At 37.6% G+C, this 23,875-nt stretch overlaps 1 protein-coding gene across 2 annotated transcripts in view; it reads right to left on the reverse strand.

Moving 5' to 3' along the window:
• Positions 1-23,875, reverse strand: part of MROH9 (maestro heat like repeat family member 9) — a 111,375-nt gene that overhangs the window by 15,066 nt on the left and 72,434 nt on the right. Inside the window, exons 16-20 of one of the 2 annotated variants that reach the window (XM_054501681.1) lie at positions 17,653-17,790; positions 15,587-15,760; positions 7,344-7,496; positions 7,126-7,242; positions 6,470-6,572 (exon numbers count right to left, since the gene is read on the reverse strand). In XM_054501681.1, coding sequence (XP_054357656.1) covers positions 6,470-6,572; positions 7,126-7,242; positions 7,344-7,496; positions 15,587-15,760; positions 17,653-17,790 — 685 coding nt within the window. The remainder of the gene's footprint in view (positions 1-6,469; positions 6,573-7,125; positions 7,243-7,343; positions 7,497-15,586; positions 15,761-17,652; positions 17,791-23,875) is intronic. The other variant, XM_054501686.1, reaches the window with a different exon arrangement.

Here is a 23,875-nt window from a genome sequence, read left to right on the forward strand (position 1 = left end):
ACAAGCTGGAAAACACACTTCAGGATATTATCCGGAGGACTTTCCCAACCTAGCAAGACAGGCCAACATGCAAATTCAGGAAATACAGAGAACACCACTAAGATACTCCATGAGAATATCAACCCCAAGACACATAAGCATTCAATTATCCAAGCTTTAAATGAAGGAAAAATTGTTAAGGGAAGCCAGAGAGAAAGGCCAGGTCACCTACAAAGAGAAGCCCATAAGACTAAAAGTACGTCTCTCAACAGAAACCCTATAAGCCAGAAGAGATTGGGGGACAAATTCAACATTGTTAAAGAAAAGAATTTTCAACCCAGAATTTCATATCCAGCCAAATTAAGCTTCATAAGCAAAGGAGAAATAAAATCATTTCAAGACAAATATTGAGGGATTTCATTTATCACCAGGCCTGCCTTGCAAGAGCTCCTGAGAGAAGCACTAAACATGGAAAAAAAGCACCCAGTACCAGCCACTGGAAAACACACCAAAATGTAATGACCAATGACACTATGGAGAAACTGCATCAACTAGTGTGCAAAATAACCAGCTAGCATCATGATGACAGGATCAAATTCACACATAAAAATATTAACCTTAAATGTAAATGGGCTAAATGCCCCAGTTAAAAGACACAGACTGGCAAATTGGATAGAGTCAAGACCCATTGCTGTGCTGTATGCAGGAGACCCATCTAATGTGCAAAGACACACATAGGCTCAAAGTAAAGGGATGGAGGAAAATTTATCAAGCAAACAGAAAGCAAAAAAACTGCAGGGGTTGCAATCCTAGTCTCTGACAAAACAGACTTTAAAACCAACAAAGATCAAAAAAGAAGAAAAAGGACATTACATTATGGAAAAGGGAACAATTCAACAAGAAGAGCTAACTATTCTAAATATACATGCACTCAATACAGGCATACCCAGATTCATAAAACAAGTTTGTAAGAAATACAAAGAGACTTAGACTTCCACACAGTAATAGTGGGATATTTTAACACCTCACTGTCAGTATTAGAACTAGACAGAAAATTAATAAAGATATTTAGGACTTGAACTCAGCTCTGGATCAAATGGGCCCAATAGACATATGCAGAACTCTCCAACTCAAATCAATGGAATATACATTCTTCTCAGTGCCACATGGCACTGATTCTAAAACAGACCCATAATTGGAAATAAAACACTCCTCAGCAAATGCAAAAGAACTGAAATCATAACAAACAGTCTTTCAGAACACAGTGCAATCAAATTAGAACTCAGGATTAAGAAACTCACTCAAAAACACACAATTGCATGGAAATTGAACAACCTGCTCCTGAATGACTCCTGGGTAAACAATGAAATTAAGGCAGAAATCAAGAAGTTCTTTGAAACTAATGAGAACATGGGACAATGTACCGGAATCTCTGGGACACAGCCAAAGCAGTGTTAAGAGGGAAATTTATAGCACTAAATGCCCACATCAGAAAGCTTGGAAGATCTCAAATTGACGCTCTAGTATCACAGTTAAAAGAGCTAGAGCATCAAGAACAAACTAATCCAAACGCTAGCATAAGACAATAAGTAACTAAGACCAGAAAAGAATGGAACTAGATAGAGACACGAAAAGCCCTCCAAAAAAACAGTAAATCCAGGAGCTGGTTTTTCAAAAAAACTAACAAAATAGACTACTAGCTAAACTAATATAGAAAAAAAGAAGAATTAAATAGATACAATAAAAACTGATAAGGAAATATCACCACTGACCCCACAGAAATACAAACTACCATCAAAGAATACTATAAACACGTCTACGCAAATAAACTAGAAAATCTAGAAGAAATGGGTAAATTCCTGGACACATACACACTCCCAAGTCTAAACAAGAAAGAAGTTGAATCCTTCAATAGACCAATAACAAGTTCTGAAACTGAGGCAGTAATTAATAGCCTACCAACCAAAAAAAGCCCAGGACCAGATGGACTCACAGTTGAATTCTACCAGAAACACAAAGAGGAATTGGTACCATTCCTTCTGAAAGTATTCCAAACAATTGAAAAGGAGGGACTCCTCCCTAACTCATTTTATGAAGCCAGCATCATTCTGATACCAAAACCAGAAAGAGACACAATAAAAAAGGAAAACTCCAGGCCAATATTTCTGATGATCATCGATGCAAAAATCCTCAACAAAATACTGACAAATCAAATCTAGCAGCAAATTAAAAAAACTCACCCACCACGATCAGGTCAGTGTCATCCCTGTGATGCAAGGCTGATTCAACATATGCAAATCAGTAAACATAATCCATCACATTACACAGAACCAAAGACAAAAACCACATGATTATCTCCATAGATGCAGAGAAGGCCTTTGATAAAATTCAACATCCCTTCATGTTAAAAACTCTTAACAATCCCAGCACGTTAGGAGGCTGAGGCAGGTGGATCATGATGTCAGGAGTTTGAGACCAGCCTGACCAACATGGTGAAACCTCGTCTCTACTAAAAATACAAAAATTAGCTGGGCATGGTGGCACATGCCTGTAACCCTAGCTACTCAGGAGGCTGAGGCAGGAGAATCGCTGGAACCTGGGAGGCGGAGGTTGCAGTGAGCTGAGATTGCGCCACTGTACTCCAGCCTGGGCAACAACAGCAAGACTCCGAAAAAAAAAAAAAACGCTCTTAATAAACTAGATATTGAAGGAAGATATCTCACAATAATAAAGCTATCTAAGACAAACCCACAGCCAATATCATATCAATGTCATGTTGAATGGGCAAAAGCTGGAAACATTCCCTTTGAAAACTGGTACAAAACAAGGGTGGCTTCTCACACTACTCATATTCAACATAGTATTGAAAGTTCTGGCCAGGGCAATCGGGCAAGAGAAAAAAATAAAGAGTATTCAAATAGGAAGAGAGGAAGTCAAATTGTCCCTGCAGACTGCATGATTCTGTATTTAGAAAACTCCGTCACCTCAGCCCAAAAACTCCTTAAACTTCAGCAAAGTCTAAGACTTTGCACCTTCAGCAAAGTCTCAGGATACACAATCAATGTGCAAAAATTACGAGCGTTCATTTACACCAATGATAGACACACAGAGAGCCAAATCAGGAGTGAACTCCCATTCATAATCGCTACAAAGAAAATAAAATCTAGGAATACAGCTAACAAGAAATGTGAAGGACCTCTTTAAGGAGAACTACAAACCACTGCTCAAAGAAATCAGAGAGGACACAAACAAATGGAAAGACATTCCATCCTCATGGATAGGAAGAATCAATATTGTGAAAATGGCCATACTGCCCAAGTTAATTTATAGATTCAGTACTATTCCCATCAAACTACCATTGATATTCTTCACAGAATTAGGAAAAACTATTTTGGATTTCACGTGTAATGAAAGAAGACCCCATATAGCCAAGACAATCCTAAGCAGAAAGAACAAAGCTGGAGGCATTCTGGTACCTGGCTTCAAACTATACTACAAGGCCACAGTAACCAAAACAACATGGTACTGGTACCAAAGCAGATACACAGACAAATGGAACAGAACAGAGACCTCAGAAATAACACCACACATCTACAATCATCTGATTTTCGACAAACCTGCTAAAAACAAGCAATGGGGAAAGGATATCCTATTCAGTATATGGTGCTGCGAAAACTGGCTAGCCATATGCAGGAAACTGAAACTAGATGCTTTCCTTACATCTTATACAAAAATTAACAAGGCTTAAAGACTTAATGTAAAACCCCAAACCCTAAAAACCCTAGAAGAAAACCTAGGCAATACCATTCAGGACATAGGCATGGGCAAAGATTTCATGACAAAAACACCAAAAGCAATTGCAACAAAAGCCAAAATTGACAAATAGGATCTAATTAAATTAAACAGCTTCTGCACAGCAAAAGAAACTATGAGACTGAACAGGCAACCTACAGAATGGGAGAAAAATTTTGCAATCTACAAAGGTCTAATATCCAGAATCTATAAGTAACTTAACAACAAAAAACAACCCCCTCAAAAAGTGGGCAAAGGATATGAATAGACACTTCTGAAAAGAAGACATTTACATGGCCAACAAACATATGAAAAAAAGCTCAACATCACTGATCATTAAAGAAATGCAAATCAAAACTACAATGAGATACCATCTCACACCAGTCAGAACGGCGATTATTAAAAAGTCAAGAAACAATAGATGGTGGCAAGGCTGTGGAGAAATAGAAACGCTTTTACACTGTTGGTGGGAACGTAAATTAGTTCAACCATCGTGGAATACAGTATGACAATTCCTCAAGGATCTAGGACCAGAAATACCATTTGACCCAGCAATCCCATTACTATGTATATACCCAAAGGAATACAAATTATTTTACTATAGAAACAAGTGCACATGTATGTTTATTGCAGCACTATTTAAAATGGCAAAGACATGGAACCAACCCACATGCCCATCAAAGATAGACTGGATAAAGAAAATGTGGTATATATACAACACGGAATATTATGCAGCCATAAAAAGGAATGAGATTATGTTCTTTGCAGGGACATGGATGAAGCTGGAAGCCATCATTCTCAGCAAACTAATACAGGAACAGAAAACGAAATACCACATGTTCTCACTCATAAGTGGGAGTTGAACAACGAGAACACATGGACAAAGGGAGGGGAACAACATACACCAGAGCCTGTTGGGAGGTGGGGGTTGAGGGGAGGGAACTTAGAGGGCCAGTCAATAGGGGCAGCGAACCACCATGGCACATGTATAGCTATGTAACAAACCTGCACGTTCTGCACATGTATTCCATTTTTTTTGGAAGAAAGAATAAAAAGAATTTTTCATTGATGGTTTTTGTTTGATTTTGCTAACATTTCTCAACCCTGTACTCCTTGTCCCTTACTGAGTTCTCAACAAATATTTTCTCTTTTGCTGGTTGTAATTTAATTTTCATTTTTGGTGATATATGTTTTTTCTTACTTTTTCCCCCTTGTACTTTGAAAGCTTATTTTTCATATGCTCCCATTATCCCATCCCAGATTCCTTGTATGCTTGTGTCTATACTTTAGATCTTCATTTTAAAATGTTTTGGATTCATGGAAATATTTATCATAACTTTCAACTGCTCTATAGACATATTTTCTAAGGTTTGTTTTTCTTCATTCTTTTGTCTCTTTTTTCCCTTGAAGTACCTCTGTAGAAAGATAATGCTGTTTCTTTTTTAAAATTACTTATTTACCAATCTTGCAATAGTTATATACAGAGGTTTATTTGTGGGAACTTCCAAGGTAGAATTTGGGATAGCAGGGATTATTTCTGGTTTGAAATAAAGTTACTATTGGCTGAGCATGGTGGCTCATGCCTGTAATTTTAGCACTTTGGGAGGCTGAGGCAGGCAGATCACTTTAGGTCAGGAGTTCAAGACCAGCCTGGCAAACATAGTGAAACTCCATCTCTACTAAAAATACAAAAATTAGCCAGGCGTGGTGGCTCATGCCTATAATCCCAGCTACTCTAGAGGCTGAAGCAGGAGAGTCGCTTGAACCTGGGAGGTGGAGGTTGCAGTGAGCCAAGATTGTGCCACTGCACTCTGGGGACTAGGTGACAGAGCAAGATTCTGTCAAAAAAAGAAAGTTATGATAACATAGGATTTTTCTTTGTGTGTGTGTGTGTGTGTGTGTGCGTGCACATGTGCCTGTGTCTGTGTGTGTTCTGCCCCTCCTCTCTGATTAACACAGATCATGGGCTTTAGTGGTGATCATAATTCATTTTGTCATCTACCCTGACCGACAGCCTCCTCTCTATATGTATGATGTGACCATGTATTTCCTCATTCTTTGCTGCTCCTGTTACTCCATGATGCTAATTGGGGTCAAGGGAAGATCCTACTGCCAAGTTGGAGACTCACTACTAAGCTGGGAATTCCAAAATAAAGAATAATTAATTTTTATTTTCACAGTGAGAGCTAGTACAGAAAAACTGTTTGGTCAGATTTGTCTGATATAAAAAACTTGTCTAGTCTTAGAGTCTTCCTGGGTTGCCCCTGCCTGTTTCCACTTTTTTAAAACTTTAGTGGGTTTGGTAGTTCTTCCTCATCTATTGTAGTTTGTGGTTACAGATGTCCAAGTTTGGTCGAAGATGATGTTTTTATATATTTTTAAATTATTCTTATTCTTTAGGCAGTAATTTTTAAGTGGTGAAGGAGAATAATGAACAATGATATGTCACCGTCTTAAGTTTTGAAATCCATTTTGCTGAACACACTTTGCATAATAATGAACCATACAGCTATATTCTCTGTGTATTATAAAATAGAACTCTATTCTCATCACACGTATCAACCTCTATTCATCACCGTCACAGGTGCTGTCCCTCATAAACAGAGACATTAAAAAAAATGTAAGAAAGACTTTTAGCTTCTTCTCCATTCTATACCATTTAAGACAAGTTAGGGATTGAGAACTGAATTATATTTACCTATCAAAATAACCGATGCCCTCTTAAGATATGTTCTGGAGCTCCACAGGAATCCTAAGGTATCAGATGTCAAATCTGTAATGTGGTTCCTATGAGAAATAATCTGAGAATAAAAAGGGAAAAAAGCACCTCTCTCAATTGCTGAAATGGAACATTTGCTCCCTCCAGAAAGGCTTCAACATACCAAATCAGGACCAAATTAGAAGTTGGGGATGTTTTTGTGTGAACTATACTCTTGTTCCCAAACTCAATTCTCTTTTTACATTCTTTGATTAGCATTCATCCATCCCCACTTGTCTATCATTGCTGTTCATGCTGGGTTTCAGAAGACTAGCTCAAGAGGCAGTGGCAAAGTAATTCTAGTTTTCTTTTTTGTGATCTGGGATGTTCTTCCTACCTTAATACCCACCCATAGCTCAAAATGGATGGGCTGGAGGAATAAGATAAGATGGATGATCAGTGTTGAGAAATAGGAAGTAGAAAATTCAAATTCCTCTCGGCTCAAGCTCCAGCTATAATCACTTATTTAAAATATTTTCTTCCATTTTTTTTCCTCCAAGATCCACTCTTATCCCCATTACAGTTTTTATCACTTTGGATATCCTGTAAGTTTTGTCTACAACTCTTATAGTAGTAAAAATGGAAGGGCCACTTACAAGATTGTTACAGATATTGAGCACCACCATCTCAAAACTGTAATTTTCATCTTTGAGGAAACGTGATGTTGACCACTTTAATTGTGAGGTACAGATTTTTAATGTATATTTACATGCCTGTGAGACAGAAAAAGGCCAGTGAAGATCTGTTCATCTGTTGTTAGATAAAACATTATAATTCTTGGTAAATTTATGAAAAAGAAGATCAAATGACTTACTTCAGCTACTCTTTTATCATCATCCTCCAAAAATAGGATTAGGGGCACCAAGCCTTCTAGAACCACATCATTCACCATCCATGTGTACTGTCCCATATCTCTAACTAATTGACCAAAGTGTTGAATTGCCATACTTCGAATGCCTCCATTAATCTGTAAAAGACAAAAGCCTTATTTGAGGATAATATTAGGGCTTTTTTCTTCAATCAGTAATCTACACACACACACACACACACACACACACACACACACACACACACACACACCCCGTATAAATATACTATATATGTATATGTGTATATATACATACACTATATGAAATTTTATTTATTTTTAGAAAAAATTCACCTTGGGTTAAAGTAGTTAGGGCATCTTTTAACTTTAAAATAATATTTGCTTACCTATTATTCACAATAGCCAAGATATGGAATTAACCTAAGTGTCCATCAATGGAATAATTGAAATACTTTTCAGCCTTAAAAAAGAATAAAATCCTGTCATGTATGACATGGATGAACTTGGAGGACATCATGCTATTTGAAATCAGTCAGGGACAGAAAGACAAATAGTGCATGATCTCACTTATATGTGGAATATTAAAAGGTTGAACTCATAGAAGAGGAGAGTGGGCCTAGGTTGCCAGCAGCTGAAGGGTGGTGGGAGGCACTGGGGGAGATGTTGGTTAAAGGATACAAAGTTTCTTTTAGACTGGATGAATAAATTCTAGAGATCTAATGTAAGTCTAGTTACATTAGAGTATAGTTAGTAATGTATACTTAAAAATTGCAAAGAGATTAGATCTCAAATGTTCTCACCACACACAAGAAAAAGATATGTGAGGTAATGGCTATGTTAATTTTGTTTGATTTAATCATTTCACAATGTATACATATATCAAAACATATTGTATTCTGTAAATATATACCATTTTAATTTATTAATTATGCCTTAATAAAGCTGAACAAAATATATAGACTAGTAAAAAAATTTACTTACCATAATTCAGATTGCATTAAAAAAACTGTGAAAAATGAGTTTCTTAAATTTAGGAAGATGATTAGTATTTAATAACATCCTAAAAGTATAAACTGAAATAGTATGTATAACTTGAAGATAATTTTTGTAAGGATACTTATAATAATGTAACCATGCTGTGTTCAAAGGCTGGAGGACTTTGCTGACTTGCCACTAAGTAACAATGGAAGCTGTCTGCATACTGGCATACAACCAGGTTTTCAAAGGCTACTTATGCCAAACAGGAAGGTAATTGGATAAAAATGATTATATAAAGGAAAAATTGCAAGTCAGAAGAGGTCAATTTTTAAATTTTTTTATTTATTTATATTTTATTAGAGACAGGGTCTCACTCTGTTGCCCAGGCTAGAGTGCAGGGGCAGGATCATAGCTCACTGCAGCTTCTAACTCCTGGGCTCCAACAACCCTCCTGCTGGTCTGAAATTCTTGGGCTCAAGCAATCCTCCCATGTCAGTCTTGGAAAGTGTTGGGATTACAGGCGTGAGCCACTGCACTTGGCCCAAATTTTAAAAATATAATATCACCTTCTGGTTTTAAGGAAATGTTTATAATCTCATATTGATTTTTTTTTATATGAGCATTCTGACTACTTTATCACATACATGACCTTGGCCAAACATTGCCTTCTCTTTGTCTTAGTTTCTTTACATGAAAATTCGATAATAGTAATACAGTTGCTTAGAGATTTATGTAAAATAGCTCAAGTAAATCCTTTAGAAAAGCCCCTGGTATATATTAAGTGTTCAATAAATTAAGCCACTTTTTTCTTTTTTTTTAACTTTAAGTTCTGGGATACAAGTGCAGAAAGTTTAGGTTTGTTACAAAGGTCTACGTGTGCCATGCTGGTTTGCTGCACCTATCACCCCATCATCTAGATTTTAAGCCCCACATGCATTAGCTATTTCTCCTAATGTTCTCCCTCCCCTTGCCACTCACCCCCCTAAGTGGCCCTGGTGTGTGTTGTTCCCCTCCTTGTGTCCATGTGTTTTCATTGTTCAACTCCCACTTATGAGTGAGAACATGTGGTATTTCATTTTCCGTTCCTGTGTTAGTTTGCTGAGAATGATGGCTTCCAGCTTCATCCATGTCCCTGCAAAGCACATAATCTTCATTCCTTTTTATGGCTGCATAGTAGTCCATTTTCTTTATCCAGTCTAACATTGATGGGCATTTGGGTTGGTTCCATGACTTTGCTACTGTAAGTAGTGCTGCAATAAACATACATGTGCATGTGTCTTTAAAGCAGAACGATTTATAATCCTTTGGGTATATACCCAGTAATGGGATTGCTGGGTCAGATGGTATTTCTGGTTCTAGATCCTTGAGGAATCACCATACTGTATTCCACAATGGTTGAACTAATTTACATTCCCACAAACAGTGTAAAAGCATTCCTATTTCTCCACAACCTTGCCAGCATCTATTATTTTTTGACTTTTTAATAATCACCATTCTGACTGGTATGGAGATGGTATCTCATTGTGGTTTTGATTTGCATTTCTCTAATCAGTGATGTTGAACTTTTTTTCATATGTTTGTTGGCCATGTAAATGTTTTCTGTTGAGAAGTGTCTGTTCATATGCTTGGCCCACTTTTTGATGGGGTCTTTTTTTTTTCTTGTAAATTTAAGTATCTTGTAGATTGTGGATATTAGATCTTTGTCAGATGGGTAGATTGCAAAAATTTTCTCCCATTCTGTAGATTGCCTATTCACCCTGATAATAGTTTCTTTTGCTGTGCAGAAGCTGTTTAATTTAATTAGATCCTATTTGTCAATTTTGCTTTTGTTGCAATTGCTTTTGGTGTTTTTGTAATGAAGTCTTTGCCCATGCGTATGTCCTGAATGCTATTGCCTAGGTTTTCTTCAAGGGTTTTTATGGTTTGGGGTCTTACATTTAAGTCTTTAAACCATGTTGAGTTAAGTTTTGTATAATGTGTAAGGAGAGGTCCAGTTTCAGTTTTCTGCATATGGCTAGCCAGTTTTCCCAGACCATCTATTAAATAGGGAATCTTTTCCCTATCGCTTGCTTTTGGCAGGATTGTTGAAGATCAGATGATTGTAGATGTGTGGTGTTATTTCTGAGATCTCTGTTCTGTTTTGTTGGTCTATATACCTGTTTTGGTACCAGTACCATGTTGTTTTGGATACTGTAGCCTTGTGGTATAGTTTGAAGTCAGGTACCATGATGTCTTCAGCTTTGTTCTTTGTGCTTAGGATTGTCTTGGCTATATGGGCTCTTTTTTGCTTTCATATGGAATTTAAAATAGTTTTTTCTAATTCTATGAAGACTGTCAATGGTAGTTTGATGAGAATAGCACTGAATCTATAAATTACTTGGGCAGTATGGCCATTTTAATGATATTGATTCTTTTCATCCATGAGGATGGAATGTTTTTCCATTTGTTTGTGTCCTCTCTGATTTCCTTGAGCAGTGGTTTGTAGTTCTCCTTGAAGAGGTCCTTCACATCCCTTGTTAGCTGTATTCCTAGGTATTTTATTCTGTTTGTAGCAATTGTGAATGAGTGTTCATTCATGATTTGGCTCTCTGCTTGTCTATTGTTGGTGCATAGAAATGCTTGTGATTTTTGCATATTGATTTTGTATCCTGAGAGTTTGTGAAGTTGCTTATCAGCTTAAGGAGTTTTGGGGCTGAGGTGATGGGGTTTTCTAAATATAGAATCATGTCCACAAACAGAGACAATTTGACTTCCTCTCTTCCTATGTGAGTACCCTTTACTTTTTTCCCTTGCCTGATTGCCCTGAACAGAACTTCCAATAGTGTGATGCATAGGAGTGGTGAGAGAGGGCATCCTTGTCTTGTGCTGGTTTTCAAAGGGAATGCTTCCAGCTTTTGCCCATTCAATATGATATTGGCTGTGTGTTTGTCATAAATAGCTCTTATTTTGAAATATGTTCCAACAATACCAGGTTTACTGAGAGTTTTTAACATGAAGGAATGTTGAATTTTATCGAAGGCCTTTTCGGCATCTATTGAGATGATCATGTGGTTTTTGTCATTGGTTCTGTTTATGTGATGGATTACATTTGTTGATTTGTATATGTTGAACCAGGCTTGCATCCCAGGGATGAAGCTGACCTGATCATGGTGGATAAGTTTTTGAATGTGCTGCTGGATTTTTTTGCAAGTATTTTATTGAGGATTTTCGCATCAATGTTCATCAGGGATATTGCCCTGAAGTTTCCTTTTTTGTTGTGTCTCTGCCAGGTTTTGGAATCAGAACGATGCTGGACTCCTAAAATGAATGAGGGAGAAGTCCCTCCTTTTCAATTGTTTGGAATAATTTCAGAAGGAATGGTACCAGCTCCTCTTTGTATGTCTAGTAGAATTTGGCTGTGAAATCCTGGTCCTGAGCTGTTTTTTATCAGTAGGCTATTAATTACAGCCACAATTTCAGAACTTGTTATTCGTCTATTCAGGGATTCAACTTCTTCCTGGCTTTGTCTTGGGAGTGTGCATGTGTCCAGGAATTTACTCATTTCTTCTTGATTTTACCGTTTATTTGTGTATAGATGTTTATAGTGTTCTCTGATGGCAGTTTGCAGTGCTGGGGGGTCAGTGGTGATTTCCCCCTTATCATTTTTTATTGTGTCTATTTAATTCTTCATTCTTTTTTTCTATACTACTCTAGCTAGTGGTCTATCTATTTTGTTAATTTTTTCAACAAACCAGCTCTTGGATTCATTGATTTTTTGAAGAGTTTTTTGTGTCTTTACTTCCTTCAGTTCTGCTCTGATTTTAGTTATTTCTTGTTTTCTGCTAGCTTTTGAATTTGTTTGTTCTTGCTTCTCTAGCTCTTTTAATTGTGATGTTAGGGTGCCGATTTGAGATATTTCTAGCTTTTTTTTTTTTTTTTTGATGGAGTCTTGTTCTGTCGCCCAGGCTGGAGTGCAGTGGTGTGATCTCGGCTGACTGCAGCCTCCGCCTCCTGGGTTTAAGCAATTCTCTGCCTCAGCCTTCCGAGTAGCTGGGATTACAGGCATGTGCCACCACGGCAGGCTAATTTTTGTATTTTTAGTAGAGACAGGGTTTCACCATCTTGGCCATGCTGGTCTTGGACTCTTGATCTCGTGATCCACCCACCTCAGCCTTCCAAAGTGCTGGGGTTACAGGCATCAGCCACTGCTCCTGGCCGATATTTCTAGCTTTATGACAAGGGCATTTAGTGCCATAAATTTGCCTCTCAACACCGCTGTAGCTGTGTCCCACAGATTCTGGTACACAGTCTCTTTGTTCTTATTGGTTTCAAAAGACTTCTTGATTTCTGCCTTAATTTCATTATTTACCCAGGAGTCATTCAGGAGCAGGTTGTTCAATTTCCATGTAATTATGGGCTTTTGAGTGAGTTTCTTAATCCTGAGTTCTAATGTGATTGCACTGTGTTTTTAGAGACTGTATTATGATTTCAGTTCTTTTGAATTTGCTGAGGAGTGTTTTACCTCCAATTATGTGGTCTATTTTAGAATCAGTGCCATGTGGCACTGAGAAGAATGTATATTCTGTTGATTTGGGTTGGAGAGTTCTGTATATGTCTATTGGGTCCACTTGATCCATAGCTGAGTTTAAGTCCTCAATATCCTGTTAATTTTCTGTCTTGTTGATCTGTCCCCTATTTCTCAGAGGTTTTGCTCATTCCTTTTTATTCTTTTTTTCTCTAATATTGTCTGCATGCCTGATTTCAGCAAGATAGTCTTCAAACTCTGATATCGTTTCTTCTGCTTCATCAATTCAGCTATTGATACTTGTGTATGCTTCATAAAGTTCTTGTGCTGTTTTTCCGCTCCATCAGATCATTCATTTTCCTCTCTAAACTGGTTATTCTAGTTAGCAGCTCCTCTAACCTTTTATCTAGCTTCTTAGCTTCTTTGCATTGGGTTAGAACGTGCTCCTTTAGCTCAGAGGAGTTTGTTATTACCCACCTTCTGAAGCCTACTTCTGTCAATTCGTCCATCTCATCCTCCGTCCTGTTCTACGTCGTTGCTGGAGGAGGTGCTGTGGCCATTTGAAGGAGAAGAGGCACTCTGGCCTTTTGGGCCTTCAGCGTTGTTTTGTTGATTTTTTTCTCATCTTCATGAGTTTGTCTAGTATTGATCTTTGAGGCTGCTGACATTTGAATAGGGTTTTTGTGGGGACTTTTTTTTGTTGGTGCTGTTGTTGTTTTCTGTTCCTTTGTTTCTCTTGCAATGGTCAGGTCCCTCTTCTGTAGGGTTGCCGCAGTTTTCTGGGGGTTCACTTTAGGCCCTATTCATCTGATTTGCTCCCATGTCTGGAGATGTCACTCGAGGAATCTGGAGAACAGCAAAGATGGGTGCCTGTTCCTTCCTCTGGGATCTCGAGGGGCACCAACCTGATGCCTGTGGGATCGCTCCTGTATAGGGTTTCTGATGACCCCTTTTGGAGGGTCTCAACTGGCTGGGTTTTATGGGGAGCAGGACCCACTTAACAAAGCACTTTGGCTGTCCCTTGGTGGAGGGGGTGTGCTTTGCTGGGGGGAAAGCCCACTTGTCTGGTCTGCCCTGCTTCCTCCAAACTAGTAGGAGGAAAGACTATGTCTGCTGGTGTGCAGAGACTGTGGCCACCCCTCCCACTAGGGGTTCAGGCCTAAGGAGATCAGAGTTCTGTCCCTGAGACCCTGGCTGGAGTAGTCAGACTTCCTGCAGGAAGATCCCAGCGAGGAGGGATGGGTCCAGGTCAAGCCTGAAGAGGCACTCGTCAACATTCTGCCATAGCTGATGTGTTAGGCTGTGGGGGATACCTCTTGGGATCAAGCCATCCAGTCTCACTGGCTCCAGCAGGGAAAAAGCATAGCCTGGAGCTATAGAGATGGCTGCTGCCCTTCCCCCACCCTGGGGGCTTAGTGTGTTAGGTGGCTATCAGTCTGAGTGCCAGCTGTCACCCCTCCCCCAAGGAGTTTAAAGGGCTTAGACAGCAGGCAGCCATAGCTGTTGTGCCAGTCACCCCTCCCCCAGGAGTTCAGCAGTCTTAAACAGATTCTAGCTTAGTGGCTGTTGAGAATCTGTGCAGCTCCATGTTTGGGACCCTAGGTCCTTGTGGCGTGGGCTCACGAGTGGGATTTTCATGGAAAAAACACGTTTTCTCAGGCTGGATGGCACACTCACTCACTGCCTCCCTTGGCTGGGGGCGGGGGCTCCCCTGGCCCATGTGGCTCTCAGGTAGGCCTCCACACCACACTGCTCTGCCTTCCTCTCCATGGGTCACGCCCGCTGCCTAGTCAGTTCTGATGACAGAACCTGGATACCTCAGTTGCCAGTGCACGATTTGCATGCTGTTTGGGATTTGCATCTTTGTGATGGGAGCTTCCGGATGCTGCTGCTTCTAGTTGACTGTCTTGGCCCCGCCCCTTTAAGCCACTACTATTATTATTACTGTTCTAATGTGTTTATGTGTTTATAAAATTTATTTTTGCCACTACTTTTTTTTCATAATTTAATAATACTGTGCTTTTCTTCATTGAAATGTAAGTGATTAAAAACTTAGAAGTTTTGGCAAGAGAATTTATTGTGAAATAATTCTCTGGTTTACAAACAATTTATTGTGGAGTTCTTTAAAAATACATAGATTCTCCATGGCATACCAAAGTTTTCATTCAACTTTTCTGAAACACATTTACCATGTAAAATGAGAATTTTCAGAAGGAACAACTTTCTGATAAAATACTTTTAAATTCAAGTTTTATATGATAATAACAAACATTTATTTGGGGCATGGCAAATATCAAATCTAATTCTTATAAGAAACCTAATATTGTTTATGTTACTATTGCTGTTTTATAGATTGGGAGAAAGTAATACACCAAAAGACTAAAGAAATCACTCACTCAGTGTTTCATAGCCAATAAGAGGTGGAAGAGTGATTTGAACCCAGGCAGTCCAGATATAGGGTTAACCAGTATATAGCCACAAAGCTACAATTTCATCCAAGGATAGAGGCTATTCCTTGATTATTATTCTTTTTTTCCCCAGGTTCTCACAGTGTACTTAAAAAAAAAAAAAAAAAAGACCAATAGTTACCTAACTAATATTTTTATCTCTGGAAAAGAAATGGTGGTTTCTTACAAAATGACTATCTTCTATTGACTTATTCAGTGACCTAACATCACTGCCTCAACTTGAGTTTCAGCTGAACCACAAAACCTAATGATCTCACATATCTAACTGTGTAACTCACATGATCCATCAGAGGACAGTAGCTGGAACAAATTCTGGTACCCAAAGAGTAGGTCACTTTGTCCAGTTCATTTAAAAGCCTTCTAAGGGTGAGCAAGGCCTGAAGTACAACAGTATCGTCTTTGGAAAGGAAGGCATCCAGGATGGCTATTAATATACTGCTGACATTTTCTATCTACATATAAAAGGAAAAAAATGGTGGGATTTAGGAACTAGCAGGAGACTTGAGCTGACATTTATGTGGATACCTTGAGTCTGGGTGGCACATCATGGTGTGTGGAAGCCGACTCACGAAAATCTCTTGTCAAATTTTCAAAAATGTTGACTTTTTGCTAAGAAAATTAATTATTGAAAATTAAATTATATAAATTTAACATTTAATAGTAAAAAATTATCACTCCCTAATTCTTTCGCTACATTTTACTGTTATCTATGCTCTTGAGGTTATTCATGGGCATTGTGTCTGATTGGCGAGAATATTAAATAATGATGTGCTATTGTGCATCTTTTCCCAGTTCCATGGTTAGTGATATCCCTTTGAAACCTTGAAATTAGCCATCAGAGGGATCTTTACACCAGGGAATTGGCCTTATTTTCAGAGACCTGGCTGTCGAATATTTACTAACATACTACTAGCAGAACAACCTCTAAATTAGATGATAGTGACCCATTTGGACATGAGAGCTACTGAGACACTCAGGCAGGTCATGGGAGTCAATGTAGATCAGAACCAAACAGAATAGAAGGCAAGGAAAAACATGAAAAGGAGACACCAGAGAGAAAGAAAGGCAAGGAGAAAAAGACTAAAGGAAATGAATGAATATTATTTTGCCAAAATAATAGCTTTAAGGAGAAAAAAATAGAGCTAAGGACTATGTCAATGCCAGAGGCCATTTGTGTCTTTACCAACAGTATATGAAATCTCAACCCAGATCACTTTCCACTACTTTTCTTTCACTCTCCTAGGAAGCCTTGACAGAATTTTCCTTTCAGTTTTTAATAACATTGGGAAGAGCTCTGGGTAAAGCAATAAATAATTTGCTGCTTACTAAGATAATGTACACTACTGGTAAATCCACCAACTTGTATTATTTATTTAAAGTAAACAGACCATGGCTTATGTCATTCTAAATGCACAACGGGTGTCCACTGATAGCCTTCAGTTCTCAGAGGCTATGCTCAATAGATAAACAAGGATTTATTATTGGATGTATTATAAAAGTAATGATTTATAGAACATTTTCACTGTCAGCATTTTGCAAGATACTTTGGAGTGTAGAATTACAGAAAATGGAACATGCTTAAATTCAGTCGACCTGGAAGGTAAGAAGTATTCACGTGAGTCAGTGGGAAACACTATAAGATTGTTGTTCTCAACTTTAACTTGAATAACAGTTACCTGGAGGACCTTTAAAACACAGATTGGTGGGCCCACCCCAGAATTTCTGATTCCATAGGTCTGGGGTGGGGCCTCACAATTTGCATTTCTAGCAAGTCTCCAGGTGATGCTGATACTGCTGGTTCAAGAACTGTGCTTTGACACTGGTATAAAATATGAGTGCTCATAATTGATATGGTTCTGAGAGGGATGAGGCTGCTAGAGATGAGAATTTTCAGTGCAGTTTGACTTGGGCTGATCATTGAAAAAGGAGAAAAATGTAAATATGTATAGATAAAGTAGGAACATTATGAGTAGAAGAAAAAGCTTGAGCAAGTGCTCTGAGATAGGAAATTAGTGTGTACACATGAGTGTATGTTGGAGGGGAAATTATGTGTATATGGTTTAGAATGTAAGACAAGTCTAGGGCAATGAGGATAAATACATTCTGAGTGCAATGAATGATTTTCTGTTAAAAAAAAAAAAAAGCGATAAAGCCACTAAATGGAGTTAACACATCCTTTCTATTCAACTCAGTTTCCTAGTTAGTAAAACAGCGGGCTTTGATATGTTTTAGTTATATAGAGACTGAAAAATATCACTGCTTTGTCAGTGAAGATGTTAAGTGACATCAAAATCTCAGATTATGATTTTAATGATGCTGTCAGACACAAATCACATACACATACCTTATTGATAATTGGTGACATGTGGACAATTCTATGAAGGATCAGTCTGCTAACTACAGGATTGGAATCATTGATCCAGTTTGTGAAGAGGACCAAAAATTCTTCTGGTAAAGGGTCCTGGAAGAAGTTATTCAGAAGCTGAAAGAAAATAGTTAATAAGTTTATAAGCAAAGTAGAGGCCAAACTGCATGATTTCTGTCATAAAAATCAAGATATTATAGGTAAAACTAGAATGCAAATCTCACTAAAACATCAAATACATATATTTCAGTGCTCACAGCAGTGGGGAGAGATAGCAATCAGGATAGAAAAATAGATGCTTTGTTTCGTTTTTGTCTGTGTGTGTGTGTGTGTGTGTGTGTGCGCACGTGTATGTATTTTACATTTTCCTCCATTGTTGGAAACTGAGTGACCCAATTTAAATTTCCCCATCATACTGATTGTAGTCAGGTTGTGAGTTTCTTCACAGTGTATGTCTACATATGCTAAGAGGTGATACCCACTACAGGCCAGGCACTGCACTAGTAAATAGAGATACAATGGTGAGCAAAACGGTAGCAACCCACCACCCTGTGGAGCTTCCAGGCAAGCTAGAGAGACTGATACTATATTATGTACTATTCTAATGAGACAGAGTTTCTAATTTTAGTCAGTACTAGGAAAGAAAGCTACCAGATGTCACAACACATCTGCATCTACAGCAGCAGTCCCCACACTTTTTGGCATCAGGGACCAGTTTTTGGAAGACATTTTTTTTTCCAGGAATGGCTGGGGAGGGAGGGTGTAAAACTCTTCTACCTCAGATCATCAGGCATTAGTTTAGATTCTCATAAAGAGCCTACAACCTAGATCCCTTGCATACACAGTTCACAGCAAGGTTTGTGCTACTATGAAAATCTAATGCCGCCACTGATCTGACAGGAGGCAGAGCTCAGGTGGTAATGCTTGCATGCTGCTCACTTCCCACTGTGCAACCCTGTTCCAAACAGGCTATAGACCGGTACCAGTATGTGGCCCAGGGAGTTGGGGACCCCTGATCTATGGGACTATTGAATTTACATTGTGTAATGTAGATTCAATTTAGAATGAAGAGTGATATTTAGATTTAGATTTGTGAGTTGGCATTAGCTAGAAGAAGTGTTTAGAGAGGAGACCTTCAAGGATGGTGAACCATGTGCAAAGGCCCTGAGGAATATGAAGCAGGGTGTGTTTGAGCACCTGAAAGATGAGTGAGAGGAGGGGAGAGGGAACAGAAGACTGGACAGCAGGGAGGCTTGAGGGCAAGTATGGAAGGTGGGACAGAACCTGCAGGCCAGTTTGAGGAAGTTTAGTTTTTAAGAGCTAATACCCAGAGTGAAGACATGAGTATCATGAGCCTTCATACATTTAATAACTGACAGTCAAATATGCTGATTAAAATCTCTCAAAAACACAATGATAGTTTCGGCCGGGTGCAGCAGCTCATGCCTGTAAGCCTAGCACTTTGGGAGGCTGAGGTGGGTGGATCATGATGTCAGAAGATCGAGACCATCCTGGATAACATGGTGAAACCCTGTCTCTACTAAAAAATACAAAAAATTAGCAAGACGTGGTGGTGGGCACCTGTAGTCCCAGCTACTTGGGAGGCTGAGGCAGGAGAATGGAGTGAACCCGGGAGGCGGAGCTTGCGGTGAGCCGAGATCAAGCCACTGCACTCTAGCCTGGGTGATGGAGCAAGACTCCATCTCAAAAAAAAAAAATGACAGTTTTATAAAATCATGTTTTCCTTGGAAGAATTTAAAATATCCTTAGATCAGGTACACAGAAAGAAAGGGAGTAACAGAGCAAGAGAGCGAGAGTGAGAGAGACAGTGAATGAGAGAGGAGGACAGATCACATCTTCTTTTCAAGCTTTCAGGGAACCTTCACAAAAATTAGATACCATGTCAAAAAGTATTAATAACTTCTCTAAAGCAAAACAATTAAAAAGCACTTCAAAAATTTGTGATATAATAAAAGAAGGAACCAAAAAGAAAGTTTAAATAAAAAAAAGAAAGTCTATAAAGCACTTGCAAATTTAAGAGAAATTTCCCCTAATTTGTGGATCAAAATCTTAAACCACAGAGGAACTCAAACACTCAATAGGATGACAACAAAATAAAAAACAATAAAAATTATTTGTAACATAGATATTTACACTATAGTTGGAAGTAAATGCATAATTTGACTTTAAATATTTTACTTGAAAAGAAATGCTAACATAAATTATTTATATCCTGAAGTTAAGAGAAACAATATCACAAAAAATAAAACAGTGCTAAAAAAAAGTTAGTGTAAGAACATAATAAAGGCAGAAATCATTGTATTAGGAAACAAAAAAACAATAGAATTAATAAGCCTATTACCTTTTGCACAGGAAAAAAATCCTGTTAAGATAAACATATTTTTGATCAATATAATACAAAAAAGAACAAGTAAAATGAGCAGTGAGAAAGAAAGTGTGGAGTAGATCAAAAATTTAAAAAGAACATCTGTGTTAGTAGTTCTTAGGCAAGGATGAGTGCAGGATCTTCTGCGGGCAGCTTTTATACATTACATATGTCTGGGCTTCATCTTAGTAGGTTTTCCAATGGCAGACCCTGGCTTATGTACTTAAAAAATATTTCTTGGTGATTTTAATATGCCCATCTAGTAGAGACCCAGTGATTATGGCAGTCATTTGAAATTCTGAGTGAAATAAATTATTTTCTGGAAAAATATAAATCTCCAAAAGTAAGTCAAAGAAAACTAGATCATTGAAATAGATGAAAAATAATGGGAGACTGGTAATAAACAATGCGTTATTTCCAAACAGGATCAAAGGTAATTCTTTTTGAGTGATAACCACACATAAAAATGTAAAGTCATATTTTCCCTTTGGGATTCCAGTAAGTAATCTGTAGGGTGGTAATTTGGTGCTATGTGAATATTCCATTCTCTAACAACTTTTCACTTAATTGTTTTAACATCTATTGATGATTTTTCTGGATTTAGTTATCACATTAGGGCTTGCAGAAATTGTGATTTGCCACTTCCAGCATTCCTTCTACATTTAGAGGATGGCATCTGTCTCGCTGTCTGTCTCTATTCCTGTTTCTGTCTCTCTTCTCATTCTCTCATTTTGAGAACCACTAAGGACTCATGAACTAAAAAAAATTCAATGTTACTAAAAATCCTAGAAGAAAACCTGGGCAACACCATTCAGGACGTAGGCATGGGCAAAACTTCATGTCTAAAACACCAAAAGCAATGGTAACAAAAGCCACGATTGACAAATGGGATCTAATTAAACTAAAGAGCTTCTGCACAGCAAAATAAGCTATCATCAGAGTGAACAGGCAACCTACAGAATGGGAGAAAATTTTTGCAATCTACCCAACTGACAAAGGGCTAACATCTAGAATCTACAAAGAACTTGAACAAATTTACAAAAAAAAAAAAAAAAAAACCCATGAAAAAGTGGGCAAAGAATATGAACAGAAACTTCTCAAAAGAAGACATTTATGCAGCCAACACACATATGAAAAAATGCTCATCATCACTGGTCATTAGATTAATGCAAATCAAAACCACAGTGAGATACCATCTCACACCAGTTAGAATGGCGATTATTAAAAAGTCAGGAAACAACAGATGCTGGAGAGGATGTAGAGAAATAGGAACCCTTTTACACTGTTGGTGGGAGTGTAAATTAGTTCAACCATTGTGGAAGACTGTGGCGACTCCCCAAGGATCTAGAACTAGAATTACCATTTGACCCAGCAATCCCATTACTGGGTGTATACCCAAAGGATTATAAGTCATTCTACTCTAAAGACACATGCACACGTATGTTTATTCTAGCACTATTCACAATAGCAAAGGCTTGGAACCAACCCAAATGTCCATCAATAATAGACTGGATAAAGAAAATGTGGCACATATACACCATGGAATACCATAAAAAGGGATGAGTTCATGTCCTTTGCAGGGACTTGGATGAAGCTGGAAACTATCATTCTCAGCAAACTCTCACAAGAACAGAAAACCAAACACCACATGTTCTCATAAGTGGGAGTTGAACAATGAGAACACATGGACATAAGGAGGGGGACATCACACACCGGGGCCTTTCAGGGAGTGGGGAGCTAGGGGAAGGATAACATTAGGAGAAATACCTAATGTAGGTGATGGGTTGATGGTGCAGCAAACCACCATGTCACGTGTATACCTATGTAACAAAACTGCACATTCTGCACATGCACCCCAGAGCTTAAAGTATAATAATTAGGAAAAAAATAATGTTACAATTATTTAGTTACTATTCATTTTGATACTCAAAGTTGGCTAGTAGAAGCCACTACTACTTGTGTCCTTTTGACATGTCCCCATGGGCCTTTAGCCCTTCTTTGGGTTGTGGAAAAATTAGATGTCCCTGACTCATCTATTTTTCTTGCCCTCTGAAACCAGCCATTTTATCAAGGAGACATGGTTCCTTTTGGTGAGTAATAGCACTTAGAAGCCATTAGAAATGGATGCTAAAGTACTCCTAGCTGTCAGAATATCATGTCTTCTTGGCTTTTACTCAGAGCTTGGAAATAGTTACTCTTTAAATTGTGAGTTTATACTTATAATGTTGATATTTTTAATTCAAAGCTAACATAAGAGTTTATGTTAACTTTTTGCAGCTTCATGTTTTTATTGCCTTCCTTTTACTTGGAAAATGCTGGCATCTAATAGGATTAATATATTTACTTATTTGCTTTCTGATAAATAATACATACCTTAGTCTTAAAATGATAATATCAATATACAATATCAATAAACCTTCTGAGTAAAAGTGAATATTTCTTTATAGATATTTTCATTCTTAGAGTATATCTAAGTCAAAGCACTATGTTCATAAGCTGCATGGAGTAATTTTATTATCTGTGTGGTTATTAATTTGCTATACAAACAAATTCATTTGCATCAGTTTAAATTGGGCTTTTTTCTTCTTCTTGATTTAATTTTATTCTTTCAACATAACTTTATGAGTCCAAACTACACAAGAGGGTACTTTGAGAGTCTCATTTCCATCCCTATCCATTCTACCCTATTACTCCCATGTCCTTTAAAGTAACCAGTTTCTTTAATATCTAGTTTATCTTTTTGTTTTCTCTCCAAAAGGTAAGTATATATTTTAAAATCCTTATATTTTATAATATATAATAAAACTATATAGAATTATATATAATACATAAAACATGTATTTAGTGTGTGCATATGTATATATTTCCCAAAGAATAAGTCTACATTTTATATACTTCTATAGTATATAATACATTTCTTTTTCTCTCTTATGCAAAAGGTAGCATCTGTGCTGCTCTGCAGCTTGTTTTATTTTCACTTAACAACATCTCCTGGAAATTACTCTGCATCAGTACAAAGAGATCTTTCTCATTCTTTTTTTAAAAGAGATACGGTCTTGCTATGTTGCCCAAGCTGGAATGCATTGATTATTCACAAGCACACTCACAGCTCACGACAGCCTCAAACTCCTGGCCTCAAGTGATCCTTCTGTCTCAGTATCCTGAGTAGCTGTGACTACAGGTGTGTGGCTTCTCATTCATTTTTATGGCAACATAGTGTTAAAATCTGTGTGGATCGCAGCAGATGATTTTAACTACAGCCTTCTTCCAAAATTTTAAGAAACAGATGATTTGCAAGAATCATAAGTAATTCCATTGTACAGAAAAGTATTTAAAATTACTGAATTGATTTTTACAATTGAATGTAAATCTCATACAAAAATATGAGAGGCAACACATAATAAATAACTGCAGAACAAAATCACCTCTGAACAAGATATAAAAATTCTTAATAAAATTCTAATAAGTTCCAACTATATCTAGTTTGTAGAACATTACAATGATAGTTTTAATGTTAGGCTATCTGTGACCATTATATATTATTAATAAGTTACATAAAAAATTATGTTGTTCACTGTCAAAATACAGTAAATAAAATTCAACATTTCAAATACAACTATGAATAGAACAATGGCTAATAACAGTGTATTTCCAATAAAAGTTAACCATCTTAATAGTGAAATAGAAGCATTTCTATGAAAATCCATAATAAAACAAGAATGGAATACTATTCACCATGATTATCCCCCAGAGAAGCAATAATTTTGCAGTCATCCCCAAACAAAAGTACCTTGCTGGGGACTCTTTGGGATTTAT

Source organism: Pongo pygmaeus, chromosome 1 (genome assembly GCF_028885625.2).
Source record: "Pongo pygmaeus isolate AG05252 chromosome 1, NHGRI_mPonPyg2-v2.0_pri, whole genome shotgun sequence".
In the NCBI taxonomy this organism is placed as follows: Eukaryota; Metazoa; Chordata; class Mammalia; order Primates; family Hominidae; genus Pongo; species Pongo pygmaeus.